The sequence below is a fragment of the Osmerus eperlanus genome, chromosome 10 (genome assembly GCF_963692335.1).
Source record: "Osmerus eperlanus chromosome 10, fOsmEpe2.1, whole genome shotgun sequence".
Classification (NCBI taxonomy): domain Eukaryota; kingdom Metazoa; phylum Chordata; class Actinopteri; order Osmeriformes; family Osmeridae; genus Osmerus; species Osmerus eperlanus.
The window spans coordinates 4,218,826-4,236,771 of record NC_085027.1 but is presented as its reverse complement, the minus strand read 5'-3'; the positions used below and the strand labels follow the sequence as shown (position 1 = coordinate 4,236,771).

At 47.0% G+C, this 17,946-nt stretch overlaps 1 protein-coding gene across 4 annotated transcripts in view; it reads left to right on the top strand.

The window, feature by feature from the left end:
* zgc:158464 (uncharacterized protein LOC791139 homolog) overlaps nt 1-17,946 on the top strand; it is a 75,848-nt gene that overhangs the window by 2,758 nt on the left and 55,144 nt on the right. For all 4 annotated transcript variants that reach the window (XM_062470864.1, XM_062470863.1, XM_062470865.1 and 1 more), the window contains exon 2: nt 12,623-12,758. In XM_062470864.1, the coding sequence (XP_062326848.1) occupies nt 12,623-12,758 (136 nt within the window). The remainder of the gene's footprint in view (nt 1-12,622; nt 12,759-17,946) is intronic.

Below are 17,946 nucleotides of genomic sequence, written 5' to 3'. Positions count from 1 at the left end.
TGCAATACCAGTTTGCAACATAAGTTCTCTCTCTCTCTCTCTCTCTCTTCTCTCTCTCTCTCTCTCTCTCTCTCTCTCTCTCTCTCTCTCTCTCTCTCTCTTCTCTCTCTCTGTGTATCAATTTTGCTGGCTCAAGAGCAGTATGCTGACAAGAGAGAGAGAGAGTCTAGGCTGGTGCCTTCTGTGTACAGCACGAGCCCCATTGATGTTTTAATTACTTGACTGCTGGATGCTAATTATATAACTGCTTACCTAATGCCTGGGCTGTCAATAGCATCGTATAGTGTTTAGTCCTAATCTCAGTCCTCCAAATCACTTTCATTGTATTATTAACAGTTTACATGGAAGAAAGCAAGGATGGTGAGGGGCTGTGTTTCATGAAGATATATATATATATATATATATATATATTTGTATTACAAGAGACCTCGGTGAGAGCCATTATCTCCATGCTGATGGAAGTGCTGTTATGGCAAACCCTTGTCGTTTTTTGTTTGTTTATCGATGGCGGGACCTTCATGGTAGAGCGAGTTGAGGGAGATGATCAATTATTAGCCTGCCACGGTTGGAGCTAATTAAGGGCCTCATCTTTTTAAACCATCCTCCTGCTCAGCTGAAAATAACATCTCAAGGACACTTGAAAGTGATGACGGACACAACTTTGGAAATATGTCAACACACACATGAGTGCAGAACTATAACTTGTCTTTACTTAGTCATACCTTCTCATTGATTAGTACTGAAGGCACAGCATTATATTGTATTCATTATTGTGTTCTGTTCTACCAACCATGTCCTTTGTTGTTACTAGAGCCCTGTACTATTGACATTACGCCTAGCTCCCCACAGACAAAGCAGGGAGGACCCAAGGACAGCTCATAAACCAGTTTACATATCTATGTATAGAAGCATGCAGTTGGATCATAAACGTAGACAGCTGTCGTACGACCGAGCAAGACATCTGGCTTGACAGATTTCTTGCACGGTTATTTCCTTATTCTCTTCCACGTCCTTTTTAATAGCTCCTGGCTCAGCACATCCCTGAACATGAAAGAGATGACTGGCAGTTTAGCATTTAGAATGATTATGTTGTTAGTTAGAACCTTTTGTTTCCTAACCGTCTCTCCCCCCAGGTGATGGAAAGCAGAACAGCCTGCACTATAGAGCCCAAAGTGCAGCAAAGACATATTTGCACCTTGAGAGTCTCAGGTCTGCTTATGTTTTTTTCTTCATGGCCTGTGCTTGAGACCACATTCCCACCGGACTCGAATAACTATCTCAGAAACAATTTATCCTTCAGACATCTCATGTATTGTCTTTCCTTTCACTCCTCATCTCTCTAATCTCTCTCTCTCTCTCTCACTCTCTCTCTCTCTCTCTCTCTCTCTCTCTCTCTCTCTCTCTCTCTTCTCTCTCCTCTCTCTCTCCTCTCTCTCTCTCTTCTCTCTCTCTCTCGCTCTCTCTCTGCTCTCTCTCTCTCTCTCTTCTCTCTCTCTCTCTCTCTCTCTCTCTCTCTCTCTCTCTCTCTCCATGTCTGTGGAGAGTGTGTCTGTCTCCTTGTGTTTGAGATGAATGCCACAAGTGGGCATCAGCTGCCTCGCCTCCGCAACACAGATCACATTTCTGATAATGGAATCAGAGGAGGCACTGGGAGCCAATCAGGTGTCGTTTAGCAGAGTCCTTGAAGGGACAGTTGTGTGTAATTGGCTTAGGAGTGCCTTTGAACAGCGCATGGGGGTTTAGATGCTCTTTCATTTATCTTGCAGTAGACATCCAATGACTTGCGAGGTTTCCTTTACACAATGGCGTTATGCTCAATCTATTCTGATGTTTTCTGGTGTGATTGAATTAGATTCTCTTGATGCGGGGTACAGCACACACCCTTCATCCAGCTGCAATCTCCCAGGGTGGCTAAATCCAGCGTGTCTGACTGGTCTGGCATAGTGGATGGTTGAACGTTCCTCAGCTTCGCTCTCCCCGCAGTCGTAAAGCCCTGGCTCCTGGCATCCCGCTCTGTAGGGGCATGCGATTAGCGAATCCTGCCAGCTCTTAGTGTCCTGACATCCCACTCTCATCTCTGCTGGCGATGGAATAAATGTCAAAGCTGAAGTAAACATGGCTGTCTGACCCCCTCGTGGCTGGACGGACGCAGCAGAACCCATCCTGTGAGGCGCGCTTGTCTGTTGAGAGCAGTCCCACGGCGTCTCGCTATCAGATAAAGGTGGGTAGGTGTGATAGCAAGCATAGTTGAATGTCACTACAGAGCAGGAAATGCCCTTCACTTCCCACCTCCACAAGCATCAAACAGGCTTTCTTGTTTTAGCAGTGTCATGGAAGACATTGACAAACGTTGCCTAAAAATACTCTTATGCCAGACAGAGATTTAGGTGCTTAAAGTGAACATTTTAGAGATGTTTGTGGAAGCTTGCTTTCAATGTGGCACATATGCAAACAATGAGTTCAGGTTAACTTTCAGTTGGAGTATATTACGGTAAATTAATCCACAGTCAAGTACCCTGTGAAGGTTATGGCATAGAAAGTGTTCAATTATTTTAATAGCTTTGCCACATACTGTGTGAAAGAGCTCCCAGGCATTGAATAGCATTTGTTGAGGTCATACCCAAGAGCTGTCTGCATCAGGTAATTTGAACTTTTCCTCTCCTGTTAAAGCTATTTTGGAAAAGTAACATAGCCTTTGAACTGAATACCTTATTAATTATGATTAATGATTCATTCATTGTTACATAGTGTACACTGAGTAAATTAATCATTTCCCCCCCACAATTATCATAATTGCTTTCAAACTCCCCAGTAGTTGTGAGTTGATATGGACACACTGTCCATAATTACATCTGAGGCTGGTCTATGAATGTACTGGCGCTAGCACTGTTTGTTCTTCTGGGATCAGAGTTGCATATTCAATGTTTGATGTCGATCGTATTGTTCTCTGAGGTGTTCTAGAATATCATAGAACTTTTTGAGGATGTCGCACCAGCTGTACTCAAGCCACTGTTTTTCAAGTTTATGAGGAGTTCTTCAAGTGCAATCAAATACAATTCATTCAGAGAAAGATTATGAACATGACTTGGTTCTGGAACAGGAACTCGTAGGTGGTCGTTTCCTCTGAGACAGGAATCCTGGAAGGCTGCTCGGATAGGAAGACACAGTCAGTGTGCTGTTGGTCCTGTGCCAAAAGAGCTTGCTGTTTTGGGAAGGGTGATGCCATCCAGGCGGAGATGACCACAGGATGGAGTGGTGGAATGACTAGAGGACAGAGCTCTGAAATGTTCTGCTCTTCATGGTGAGGGGACAGAAAGCAGTAGCAAGAAGAATCTTTTTACATATTTGTTTATGTATTTGAACTTGTGAGAGGAAAAAGCAGGCTAGCAGCCTGTAAGCTGTCACGTTGTACAATCTTTTGTTTCTGCTGCTGCAGTGGTGACTCTACTAATGATCAGGTGCCCGTTAGCCTAGATGCTATAACCTAGTAGTTAAAGACACTATAGCTTTGAGACTTGTCGACACATGGCACTGTTTAGTTTAATGACAGTGTGTAGCAGTGCCTACGAGGGGAGAGGTCTGATGGGCAGGGAGATCGTCAGGGCACACTGATTAAAAGGAAACAAATTGTTCCCTGAGGTTTCATTCCATCCCCTGGCTCAAAAAGAGAGTCTGAGTGAAGCCTGAGTATTTTTAACCGTCACTCACTGGAAACAGTAGGACTGCATTCATCCCTGGGTACACACAACTAGGCTTTAGCCAAATCGACCATTTTTTGCTTTTCCAAGAACCGCTCTGGTTTTTGTCATGTTTGGTGTTGTTTTAGTTTTTTTTCCGACCTTTTGGAGTGGAAGCACATAGGAATTATCCCTGTGAATTGTGGGTGGTGTGCGGAAGGGAAAAGTGCTCTGGGAGGTTGAAGTGGAGAGGAACTGTGCTGTGGCTGATGGTGCTGGCCTGTTATGTGTGCCGGCTGGGCAGTGGGCTGGGCTGCTGTATCAGTCAGTAGGAGTAAACCAGTTAGAGTTAGACCGTTGACCTCTGTGTTTCCGCTACTGAATGTGCCGCCCAATTTCCTTCATGGTATTCCATGGCAGCTATTCAGCTCTAAACGTGTTTTGTAAGCTTGTTTACTTTGAGCTGTATAATGTGAGTCTGAAGTCATTGCTGTGGGTCGATTTGAAGTGAATCTGTCCGTGTCTCATAGACTACGTTCAGGCTATGGGTGTGGATGGTTTTGTTCTCATTGGACGAACGGTAAAGAAACCAGGCCACTGTCTGCTTTTGTTTGGTCGAAAACAAGGACCAAGAGGGTTGCTCCAGGATTAAGGAAGTGCTCTCTTCCTGAAAGGAAGTGTTTACAACTTGGTGACATTCCCTTTTGACTGGTCAAGCCTGTGCTCGCTGCCACTAGGACGGCTAAGCATGTTGATTCTGCTCCCGCATCCTCTGTACAATGTAGCCAGGGTTCATTTTTCCTCTCCTGTTCCAACCTAGTCCTCTGTCACTGGAGACTGGATCACGCAGAAGGGGAACAAGGTCGTTGAATGTTCCTTAGACAGCTGCAAGTCAAGTCACCCTCCTGTTCCGGGTCCTGCTGGGAGAAGAGGAAAGCCATGTTAGCGATGGCTGCCTGATACAGGACTCCACCCTGCCTGATGTATTGTCAGTCCCCTGAGCTGTGGGTTTGACGTGCTGGGGCCTCTAGACACACACTCACCACACAGAGGCTATCTGAGGCCACGGCACTTCCCTCCGCAATCAAGTCATCCTCCCTTGGCCATGATTATGCCCCAGTCCTTTTCTGTTGTTCTCCAGACTCTATAAATCACCACACACCCAAATCCAAACTCCACTCACTCAGTGGACGGCCATCCATGGCTTTTGTTTGAAGAGGCCAAATTTTCATAATGTGGTCGGTTCTTTTCTTCTATTTAGCATAACAGAACGAGTTAGCTTAGCTTTGCCTGTGGCTCGTAGATGTAGCAACACCATGAGAGCATCAGTGTGTGTTAGAGAGAGAGAGAGTGTGTTTGTAAATGCCTCGGACCTCTGTGCCTAGTGAGCCAGCACACTTTAAACTCCACTTCCCTCTTTCTTAAAGTCAAAGAGTAATAATTCAGTTTCAGAGGGAGAGAAGGCAGAGAAAGGAAATTGGATTTTGCCAAGCGTAGCCTCAAGTGCTTAATCTTGAATACCTGTCGCATATTAAGAGCACCTTAATCATGTGGTACCCCTTCCTCCCAAACACCCCTCTCTCCAGTTGAGGTCCTGGGAGGGTGTCAAGTGTGTGTGTCACTGGAGGTCCGTAAGGAGTGGTTGAATCTGTCTTACACTCGACTGCCTAGGGAGTCAAGGGAGTCAAAAGTGGACACGCTCTCTAAAAGGAATGAATGGCAAGAAAAAGATTTCCGCTGGAAAAGACACAAGTGTATTGAATTCCATTGAAACACTGGACGACGCGACAGTGCCCTGGGGTTTTTGGGCAGGCAGTCACAGTAGAAGATATTGAAAGAGGAAGTGGAGCACCTGTGTGAACACAGGCTTTGGGGATGTAGTTTTTGGGGCCAGAGCGGCCGTGTGTCCTGTTTATTCTGCCTGTCTGTTGGCTCAGTCTTACGCAATGTTTGTGTCATCACAGTTTGGAATATAAATAGAATGAGCTTAAAGATACATTAAAAAAAAGACATCTTCCATGTTTTTTTTCGGGGATCCATCTGGGATTGACAGGAAACAAGAAACGTACGACCTTGATCTTGTTCTTGTGAATCCCCAGGGCTCAGGAGAAGAATCGAGGCAGGAGGCTGGCTCTGGATCGCAGCAGAAATTATGATACCGTGTTGTACAGTTCTCTAGTTACTTATTCACTCATCTTGCTGTTGAAACATTCTCGCAGACATGACGTTTTCCAGAGAAGAAAATTCAGTTGTGTGTCTGACAGGATGTACCGTAAGGATTGTATGCCGGAAGTTTCCGTCATAGAGATTGATGGAAGTAGATGAGTAAACATCAGCACCTCGTTACCGTCGTCCAAGTGCTGATTGGATAACGGGGAAACCACACGTTACCTGTGCCCCTTCCTTTTGGTGGCCTCAGAATGTTCTGTGTGTGTGTGTGTGTGTGTGTGCACGTGCAAAGAAAGCTCGTAAGGGTCTTTGACACGAGCCTGCAGGGCAAAGCCCGCTCCTATCCAGCAGTGTTACATACCCCCTCTCCCCCCAACCAAGTGGCAAGAACGGTTTCCTTTTACTGTAGATCACCAACCGTGTTCTTACCCCGTCTCCAAACCCCGCGCCATGGGGCACGACACGACACGTCACCGCCGCTGAGTCTGGAAGGGTTCACATGCAAAGTATGATCAATGACAGGCTGAATCACTTCTCCATGTGACCCTCCCTGCTTCCCTCCCTCCCCAGCTCCCCGATGGGCGTGCAAAGACCCCCCCCCCGCCCACATGGGCAGCAGACCAGGGATCTGAAGGACCACATTTTGAATGTGGTTGGAATCTTAAAGGAGCAGCTAATAAATAAGTCAGCATTTAAAAGTGTGAGCGAGGCTTTGAACAACACAGATGTCTCTGAGTTGGGGTGGGGACACGTGTTAAACTGATGGCTGGGGCTGGATGTTTTAGGAGGAGATTCCAGGAACAACGGCCCTCTGCATGGTGAGGCGCTTAACGTAGCAAGCTGTAAACCCCTCTTAAAATCATTACCCTCTAATAGTATGGTTTCTGTGAAGAATGATTCTCTGCTGAGGGAGGGAATAAGTAATCTCTTACTTGTACTCAGTGTCATTATTCAATGTTGTATAATCTCTCATTTGAACAAGAAAGTGTTTTTTTTATTTAATTAGATTTTTTTGAATTTACGGTTCCCTGTGGATCTGCATGAACCATAATACATACTTTCCTTTTAGTCATTCTGAAACAAGCAGCACATGTCAAACATGAAACATTAGCTTTCAGCAGCCGTATGAAAGCTCAAAGCAGAGCTAACAAATGAATTCTCCCTACTAGGACAAACATGATTTACCTGACTTATGAGAAGTACTCTCCTACTTAGCAGTGTTTTAGCTTCCATTGCCAGTGACTGATTGAAAAAGGGACATCATAATTTGATTAGCTACTTCCCCTGAAGTAGGCATTCAGTGCTGCTTTGTCCTTACAGAGCCACATAGTGCCTCTTTTGATTCCCAGCCAGAAACCGCCTGCTCGGGAGACGTTTCAATAAAGTTTCATTAATGTCAGAGTTGGATTGTGGGAGAGCTTTGTCTATGTAGTCTTCCTCGAAATGGGCTGGGAGTCATAGCCAGCAGTCCTAATCTAGACCCCTCTTACTCATTCGAGAGCAATACTGCAAAGGGAGCTGCAGACTTCACAATAGGGTTTTATTAAATTGTAACCGGATTTGAGCTTGTACTGCTTCTCTGTGTCCCTCTCGTATCTTGTTGATAGTGACTTCATTGTGTCAACACAGAGGTTGCAGTCTGTTCTCTTCACGTAAATTGCCTTGTGGGGACATTTGAGGCCGTTCTGTTCGTCGAGGCTGACTGAAGCAGATTGTGCCCTGAACAGTACAGTACATGTCAACATGCATTGTAGCGGTTATCTACAAGCGATACACTGTATGTGGCGTTTTTCAGTTTGGGTATTTTTCTTTCGGATTAATCTCTCCTCCTCTTCTCTCCTCTCCTCCGACGGCCTCTATTGGTTCTGATAGCAGTTTTTTTTTTTTTTACTTAGGAACAAAAGAGCAACAGCAGCAGAAATAACCCTTTGAAATGCCCTAATGCAATCGAGCTGCTAAGCCCTGAGTCGTATTAGGTTATCAGTGGCTGAAATCCCCCGTGGCGTGAGACATAAATCACAGACGTCAGTCCTTTTTCGCCCTGTTCCCTCCATTGCGCCCCCCTCCCTCTCCAGCACTCAGGCTGTAGTGGTGGTCTCATGAGGGGAGGAGGGGGGTGGGGCAACTCCGATGATAGCCCATCAACCTCTCTCTCCAGTCTTGGCATTTCTGTCGCATTTCTGTCCCCGGCCGATCAGGTGGTTACTAATGTCTTGTCTGTCAGTCCGATTGTCTGTCTGCCTGTCTGTCTGATTTACTCTCTCTGTGTCTGCCTGTCTGTCTGCCTGTCTGGTTTCATCTCTGTTGGTTCATATCGATATTTATGTCTGTAGATCAGAAGGGGTCTTTTTAGCTTTTTTTCCCTTTTTCTACAAAGATACTTTTACATTGTTCATATCTTTTGAGGAGTTGTTGGAATTTAATGCAATATGGTAGAATAGGTAGGATTTTTTTCTGTAAAAAAATAAGTTTGTCCCCTGTAAACATGTTGTGAAAGCTAATGAGTCCCTCTGAGAGTTGTTTAGCAACACAGACAGCTCAGTGCCAGTTGAATATCCATTTATAATTTTGGAGTGGCTTGCTACTTACCAGCCAATTATGTTCTAGCATTCCTGTTTCAGCCAATCGCCTTTGGCAAGGGGGGCCTTCCTCCTTGGCTTATTCTGTGAAACCACTGTCAATCAAACATGAGCTGGAGGACAGCACAGAAGTTCAGACAAGAATTGGGGGCGCACATTCAAATGTATTTATTAATCTTAACTATTGTAGCTTTAATTGGGCTAGCGTGTTAGCGACTGTTTCCCATGAGCATGGTGGCCAATTTAAGACTTTAAAGCTGTCCTTTTCATGGCCCCTGATGCTTTATGATAATTAGCTGCGAAGGCGTCAAGTAGTCCACAGCCTTAAAAACGGCACTTTCTCACTTCTAATGAAGGACCAGGACCCAATTGAAATGTAATCCTAGAAGCTCTATGGAACCTCTGCAGAACGCCGACCCAAAGAGGCAGCTCCCAGTAACACCTTCCCTCCATAGCTAATGCTCTCACTAGACCCACGCTCATTCGAAATCCACTTCATTCCTAGAGAGATGCAATGCATGCTAAGCAGGCCGGGGCTGGTTCCCACACTCGGACTGTTTAGCGGCAGCAAGACAAGCTGAACCAGGTGGCGCGGCGTGACATCAGCATGAGAGTAATTGAGTTCTGCGGCACAGTTATATGTCCTGCTTCCAGGGGACCTGTCCTAAGAAGCCTACAGACCTTTTGTGAGGCCTTAGGAGCGAAGATACCTGCTTAGCCAAGCTCACATCCACACTATCCAGGGAGAAGAGACTCTGCCGTAGTGCACTGTGGGTGGAATTAGACTTTCATGACTGGTGGCTTGGCGGTGGTCCTGACGCGTGCTGGTTTGCCAGTGGGCAGATGGCGGGTCCTCGGGCTGTGCCCTGCTCTCTGTCGGGGCCCTCTCTCCTCAGCAGAGCCTGCTCTACGTGTCCCCATTTTCAACCTGATGTCGAGTCATTAGTGCAGTGGGACAGGGAGAGGGAGGAGAAACACTGGTTCCTCAGCCTCGCTTCCATTCCTCCCCAACACTCCAGTCTAGACCAGCCTCAGGTCCAAAGGGGAAAGGCTCGTTTCCCCCCGAGAGATAGCTGTGGGACATTCTGTTCTGCTTCAACTGGTTTGATTGGTTTCCTTGCTTCCTACATTTATCCTCACTTTTGTGATTTACGATGTCTTTGGCAGGAACACCTTGTTCACACGTCTTTTAAAGGTGTTTTTCAAACAATCACACTTAATCACGCATAAATATTTACTGTATTTTATTAAATAATTCACTATGTATTTTCTTGGTAAGCTGGCTTTGATCAGTGAGGTGGTGAGAAGGCAGGTTGGTCAGTAACACACTCTTGGCTTCAGAGTGGAGCTGAAAGCAGGGCAGGGCAGCCCATGTGAGCACCAGGAACAGGAACATTACCAGGTGCTAAAAAGAGCTTTCAGTGGGTGATTGTGAAAAATCATTGAGAGAACAAGGCCGCGGCTAAATATACGTCTGGCTTGATTGCCATGTTCTTTTCCAGTTGGTGTAATTTATAAACTCTTTTTCTGTCCTCTGAGCTGTTTGATGACAAGACCTCACAGCCCCATGTAAAGTGTGTGGGCACGGTGGTTATCGTAAAGCTACAGCTGTTGGTGCCAGCTTATGTGAGGAGGTATATTCCCAGCTCCCACAATCCACTGCTCTCCTTTGTGTGAAGTTTTCTGACATGCAGTACTGTAAATCCAAGGTTAGCTGACACTGGAGATAACCTGTTGGTCCGAAGGCTCGTCAGTTGTGTGGGACTTTGGGTCAGGGTCTTGGTTTATGTGGCAGGGTCCTATGTTGTGTTGACCAGACAGACAGATGACCTCCTTGTTTGTCGGATTTATGCCTTGTTTATGGTGTGAGCTGGTTTGGATGGTGCACCACTGCACCTGGAGCAGGACTGACACACAAGGTGATTGATAGCTCTCTTTAGATGTGGCAAGGTGTGAAAGGAAAAAAAAGCACACGTTCTTTTCATTTGTCACAGTGAACACTTCAGTGTCAAACACCGTGACACTCGTAATCCAAATGTCTGATTTGAATTAACGTCCCGAGAGAGATACTTTACATTTGCGGTAGAAAAACAAACCCAAATGGTGTTTGTGTTTGATTGGCCCCCCTTACCCCCCCCCTCTCTTAAATTCACAGAAGCAAAGCAGAGGAGGAACCTGTAATTACGCTGCGGCTGAACTAGTCCCAGTTATTTTCCTACAGATGGAAATGGAGAAAGTCTTAGACGTAACAGAGAAAATCAAGGAGCACGCAAGGGTGCCTTTTAAAGCCCTTCTAGAGCCTAATCCTTGTCTTGCGTATGTGACATGTTGGAGCATATACCTGCCGCATTCACTCTGCATAACTTCACTAGCTCTGGTTCCTCTTACCCACACAACCCTGCCGATCCAAGCTCAATGTCTCTGTATAGGCCTCCACAAGTTTCAGTTATATTAATAGTATCATCTTATAAAATGCTCCACATGAAAGCAGGAATAGACTGTATTTTGGCAGGTGTTACGAGGTCTGAATTCCCCTAGCTTCCCCACACACCAGGCAGGTGTGGCCTTCCTCTGGCTGTGGCCCTGTGGGAGGGAGGGAGGGCTGGCCCCTGTGTTTCTGGGAAGGCTGTGGAGGAAAGGATGAACTGTGGTTCCTTTGGAGGCTTGGTTCTCTGGACCTAGTAGTGACTGAGCGACTGACTGCCTGCCACCGCCATGCTCGGCCTACTCGATGAGTGATGAGCTGATTAAGAATGGAATAAAATAACATCCTGAAGCTAACTAATGACTCATAGGGTGTGTTGTGCCAATCAGTCTCTTTCCTGTGTGTGTCCACTTTGAGAGCCTGTGCACATGCTTGATTATGCATTCATGGACTCCATCAGTTGGGTCTCCATTGAGATGCTTCCAAGTCTTTGGACCCAAGGCCTCTGTCTCACGCTGTCCCGTCTGTCTGCCTGCTGCTGGGAGAGTCCGACCGGCACCACTCAGCCCTGCGCAGTCCCAGCACCAGACACGGGAAGTGGCCCGTCCAGACCCCCCCTACAAGTCTGCCTCCCTTTGGTTCCTCGAGCCAACATGGCAGATGGCAGCGACAAATCCACATTTTCTCCTCTGATTTGAACATTTGTTTTCTTTTTTTCTTCAGTTTTTGTCTGCAGGAAAGTTTTTCTATATATATTATAATTTTGGGGGTGAGACACTGTTTCGACAGACAGCCTGTTCTTCCGAATGCTTTTCTTTATTTCTGGGTCTTAAGATGTCCACTTAATTGGTGTCCTCTGCATCAAATTCTCAGTGAAAGAGCAAGGCTGCAATTAGCTGTGGCTCACTGCCAGCTCCACGTAAATCTACCAAATAGTTTCTCTTAAGACAGTTTACCAGTTGCGGTTTGTCTCATTTTTCCTACTCCTCCCACTCTTTGAAATACAGGCACTGTCAAGAGAGCAATCGTGTAATTAAGTGCATTAACGGTAGCAGAACTAAGTCTGTCTAAAGAGGAGATGCGCAAGACCGCCGTTGAGGAATTGTGATGTAATTATTGCCAAGTAGAATTATAGTTTTGTTCACCATACATTAAATGAGCTAGCTATTCTAATTGAGATGTTAAGATGTGGTTACTTTGCGACCATTAACACCATTCCTTGACTCTGACCACCGAAATACTGTAGCGCTACCCACTTCTGATTCTTGATCTTCTGCAGTCCTTTCTAAATGCAGTGTTTGCACGTCAAATTGGAAAAAAAAGCCTGCTAAATTAATCGAATTTTAAAATGGTAAAAAAGATATTACAACAAGATGCTAATGCACAGAAGTCTACAGAGGGAGAGAACGGATGTGATTTATTGGGGTCTCTCACCCCATCCTCTTCTATGTGGCCGTAGTGATGTGTGGATGACATGGTCCTTAGCCTGGGAGCTCCTTGCTTCACTGTGCAGCTGTGTGACTCCCCGGGCTCCATGAGTGTGCTGTGACTTTCAACACAGACCAACATGTTCTTTAAATCACTCATCTTTCCCTCCCTCCCTCCCCTTTTTTCTCTTTCTTCATCTCCCACGCGCCCTCAATTTCTCTCTCTCACTCCCTTCCTCCTTCTCTCTCTCTCACTCTCTCTCTCCCTCTCCCCTTTGTCTTTCTTCCTCTTTCCTCTCTCGTCCCCTCCCCCCCCCCTCTCTCCCTTTCTTTACCTCCTCACAGCCCATTATCCTATGGCAGGAGGACTATGCAGACCCCTTCGATGCAGAGCAGGCCGGCGGGACACAGGCCAGTACGGAGAAGGTGACAGAGAACGATGGCTACATGGAACCGTACGAGGCCCAGAAGATGATGGCAGGTACATGCAGCTGCCTGCTTCCCCTCCCGCCTCCGCACTCCCACTCACAGATCTGGCACCGTTCCACAAGTTCTTGTTTTCAAAATGAAAACCAAGTTCCCTCTCCTGATGGCACCATGTTTAGCCTTCCATTGACCTTCGACCTCTCGTGAATCGCAGGCCACGTGCCCAGTAAGGAGTCAAAGCCCGTTTTATAGATTCATATTATTGAGTCAGTCTCTCTATTGATCATTAATGAACACGGTGTGTCACTAGGCCATATGCTGGTCACTAATTAACTTGGGTCAGATGGCACCAATGACAAGGTACATGATGGATGCAGTGGAGCACAAATGATTTTCTGCGGAGAGATGGGAAACCAACCAAGAATCAGCAGCTTTCTTCCCAGGTAGACGATGCACGCACGCACGCACAGTGAGGGGTGAGGTAAAAATAACACAGCATTTCTTTCAGGAAAGACTTGGCTTTTAGAGTTGCTTTTGTCCAAGGTGTTCAATGCGTGCGTACCGACACAATACATTTTACTGTTACAATACATTCAGGTCGACCATTTCTGGAGAAGACGAAGGCTTCCCAGACCATATCAGACAAACCATATCCACCACAAAACACCGGGACAGTGAGCACGTGCAGAGTGATGATCTGATGACACCTGTCCCAGGTGTGGAGCTGGAAGCAGAATAGGGTTCTGCATTTTAGGCTTTAACTTTCTTTAACTAAGACTTGGAAGAGCTTTATACTGTTACGGTGATGCTGGGATATCGTGCAATTTTGTGTACCAGACAGACAAACTCTAGAGACAAACTCTGGAGAAATCTATATTTGTTTTTCCATTATTACAAAATGTCACTCACTCTAAGTAAGTAAGCACCAGTGAAGCAATTTAAAAAGTCTGAGTTTGAGTTGAAGATCAGTGTTCCTGTCACTGGAGTGTGCTTGTGTTGTGTCTCTGGCATATTTCTGCTGGTGTATGCTATTGATTGCCATTCGCTGTCTTCCTGTTGACTTGACTGAGCTGTCAGGGAGCATTTGGGATTGTGCCGTTTGTGGATTTATATAGCTCCCTGCTGTTCCTCTATCAGGCTTATAACCACACTAAACTATCACATATGCTAGGCTGGCTCTGATTGCTATCAAGCCTCTGACAAATAGTACACTGAAATTTAAACTGGGATATTTTTTAACACACTTGCAGCACACATACATGCACACACACACACACACACACACACACACACACACTCATGGGAAATGACAGTGAGCGGTTGAAATGGCTGCTGATGTTTTGTCCATGGACAGTGTAATTACTGAGTTTCCCATGACTGACCACTAGCCTGTCAGGGCCCTGGCAGTATGGCGGAGGACATCCTTCAGGGCCGCATCCCTCCATTCTGTGGTGGGTTAAGAGAGGTGGAGCCAGAGTGAGAGAGAGTCCATAGCGCAGACCAATGCAATCATGGGATTTGGTTAGTGAAGTGAGACCTGGTCATAAAGGACATTTCTCTCTTTCTGCCATCTCTCCCTTCGTTCGTCTCTCTGTCGAGGCTGACACAGGTTCAGCTCTCTCTCCACCTGGTGATCTGTGGCATGGCCTGAGCTTCCCTCTGCTTGAGTGTTTGGCTCTGAACGGCGTGGCAGTGGAGGGAGGAATGGAGGGAGGGGGAGGGGGAGGGGGAGGGGGAGGGGGAGGGGGAGGGGGAGATGGGAGAAGAAAAGAAAAGAGAGAAAGGGGAAGAGAAGGAATAGGGGGAGAGAAGGAGGAGAGGGAGAGCTGCTGTACAGAGAGAGACCCTGATCTCTGAGATCCCTGATCTGAACACCTAACCCACTAAACATGAACTGAAACTCTCTTTTATATGGTTGTCAGTGGAAGTATTTTTAATCACTGAGCAGGTCAAATTTATATGGACCATTAAAAGGTTTCAAATGAAAGTGACTGTAATTGTTTAAATCTGTAAATGTCTGAGGTGTGTGAATTATAGTTGCATATAAAACAGTAATTAGAGGAAGTGGATCAGTAGTAAATCAGATTTGTGTTTAATTTTTATTAGTAATGGTGTATTGTGTCCCCAGCCCATTCTCCCTGTCTCTCCCCACACATGCACACGCACACGCGCACGCACACGCGCACACACACGCACACACACACACACAAACGCACTGAAAATGTCTCTTCTCACAAACACATTACACACACACTGTTACACTTGCACACACTGCATCTTTCTCCTGCCTCTCTCTCTCTGTCTGCCTGCCTCTCTCGTTACTGGAGCTCTCCCTTTTCCAAGCATGAGACTTAGTGCTTTCTGCCTTCTCTGCTGGAGAGGCTTGCAGTTTTAATCTCCATTGTCTCGAACAGACGGCATGACTAAACATTCTGGCATTTTATAGATCCATTTGCAAGTCCATGAATTTTTGATAGGCTGGCATTTAGGGATCATATTGATAATTATGCCCTAAAACTGTGAACAAAGTAATTTCTAGCACAGTTGGACTTGATTGTTTGTTAGTTAGAGGGTTTAAATTAGTGTGCATTGTGTTCGGTTTAGGGTATAATGATTGCTGTTTGTAAAATGTTTAACGCTAAACATGCCTAATGTCACAGTGTGCTATTATGAAGGGTTGTTTCTTCATATCATAACTAAATGATCTTGTAAAATAAACACGCACATACAGAACACACACCTCGAAATGCATCCACAATGAGGCGGAGCATGGTTGGACATATGTTAACATACCTCCAAGCTCAGGCAGTGTGTGGGTGCGTGTATGCTGGTGTGTGCACGCTTGTGTGTTTAATCCTTCCGTCTCCTGAAAGTCTTTTCCCACTGTGTCCGGGCAACTGATTTATGGACCTGCTGGAGGTGCATGTCACGACTTACTAACCTGCAAAGCCTGGCTCATAATCTTCCCTCTGCTGTGGCTTACATCACGCCCTTCAGATATGTGGAGAAGATTGTGTGTGTGTGTGTGAGAGAGTTTTATGTGCTTGGCGTGTGCTCTACGTGTGGTGTGTGTGTGTGTGTGTGTGCCTTTTTGAGAAAAGGGATGGATGGAATGTGCTTGTGTTTCCTCAGTGTCAGCTGCTGTAGGTCTCTCTTGATTTATACCGGACATGTCTTTGTGCATTTGTGTGTGTGTGTGTGAGGAGGCAGGTTCCTGATGCAGACCCCACAGTCTCTCCCTCACACACACACACACACACACACACACACACACACACACGCGCACACACACACACACACACACACACACACACACACACACACACACACACACACACACACACTCAGCTGTCAGTTTGGCCATTCCTCACATACCAAAGCCCCAGCAGCACTCCCTAATTACAGGTGCAGCTGCCGGAAGAAAGGGTAGTATCAGCCTGAGTTTTCCTCTCTTCCACTCCCTCTTCCTTTCTCGTCCTGTCTTCGTCATGTTCTCTTTCACATTATTGTTGCTGTTGAGACTTGTAACTCTGGAAGAGCCAGAGGGGGTTGGGTTGCTATTGTAGGCCGGTCCTCCATTAGTCATTTCTCAGTGCCACTACCTGAGTTAGCAGCACACACACACACACACACACACACACACACACACACACCCACACACACACACACACACACACACACACACACACACACACACACACACACACACACACACACACACACACACACACACACACACACACACAGAGGCCCTGTTGTCCCTTGCCTGGTCAGTCAGTGAGCCATGTGAGACTTTTCCCACAGCATGGGCACTCCTGTAGTGCATACAGCCTGCATGACTGAGCTCAGATGAGCAAACACAGGCCATCCTTCTGCTCTCTGACCCTGGCCTTGTCCTGGGCCAAACCACGACCTTTGCAAGTGGCGGTGGTGGGGGGGGGGGGGGGGGGGTAGCAACATCCGCATTTGAGACCACTGCCACAACTGGCACCCTCCGGTGTGAAATAGTTTGTGTCGGGTAGGAGAATTTATGACACCTGGTGTCAACAGAGCCAGAGTCAATTTGTCCTCATCATCTCCTCCAGGTCGAAGCCAGCCAGGGAGTCAGAACGCTCAGGAACAACGTTCCCCTCACGTCTGACTCACGGGAGAAGAACCCGACGACCCGTTGTCTTCCCGGCTTTGCGATGGGAACGTGCCGCTCGGTGCTGGGAAACGTTTCCCAATCCTGGCCGCTGCCCACTCCTCCTCCCCCCGTCCGCAGAGCTGAGCCTGGCAGTGCCAAGCACTGTGCCCCCCCCCCCCCCCCCCCTCATCTGCACCATGCTGTTTCACGGTCAGGCTCGTGGCTGACATGCTCGTTAGTCAGAGTGGTGCCCCCCCCCCCCCCGCTCTGCATATCCCTACCTGTGGTTCGTCTTAGTGGGACACTTGGAGGAGAGGGAGAGTGGGATGAGGTGCCCTGGTTCCCAGCCAGGCCGCACCTGGAGGCGAGCTCCCTCCAGGCTACGAGAGCTGCTGCATGTGCCGGCACATTTCTTGGCCCGTGAGCCCCGCTGACTGAGGTGAAACCCGAGGACATATCCACGACGTGTACAGACAGCGGAACCTTCCAGAAATCCGACTTTTATCCGCCGTCTTCTGCCCGTGTACTCGTTACGAAAATGAGGAAGATGGGTTGTGATTTGGCGATGGTGACCTAGTCGTTATCCCCTCCTCTGGATGAGGGTCACGCCGGGTATTGGGAACTTGTCGGGATAATTGCCTCAATAGGTCAGAGACCACTGCTCATTAGCGTGTTTGGTTAGTAGTGGTATCTTTTCAAGGACTCGTCGGCAGTGAAAGGGTTACTTCCACGTTTGTTTGTGTGGTGTACAACCTTGGCTGGAGAAGGGATAATTTAGTGTGTCAAATGAACGGAAAGCGTGGGGGACGTTTGTGTGTGTGTGTGTGCGGGGAGGTGGGTGGGTGGTGGTAGTCTCCGGCAGGAGGACTGAAGAGTTATTGATGAGATGAGCGGGGTTGTCTCACTGCAGCATTGGTAATGATTTCTGACCTGCGAAGCACAAGCGTGGTGGCATCATCGCACACAACTGTCCTCCTACCGGATCCTATTTCTCAGAGTTCCACCACGCAACTCGGGTGATATTATAGGCTAACATGGAGGAGATGAAAGGTTTAGATATCTCCCACGTTTCAGATACTGGATTAGGTCTTGGATTAGGATATCTGGAATGTTAATA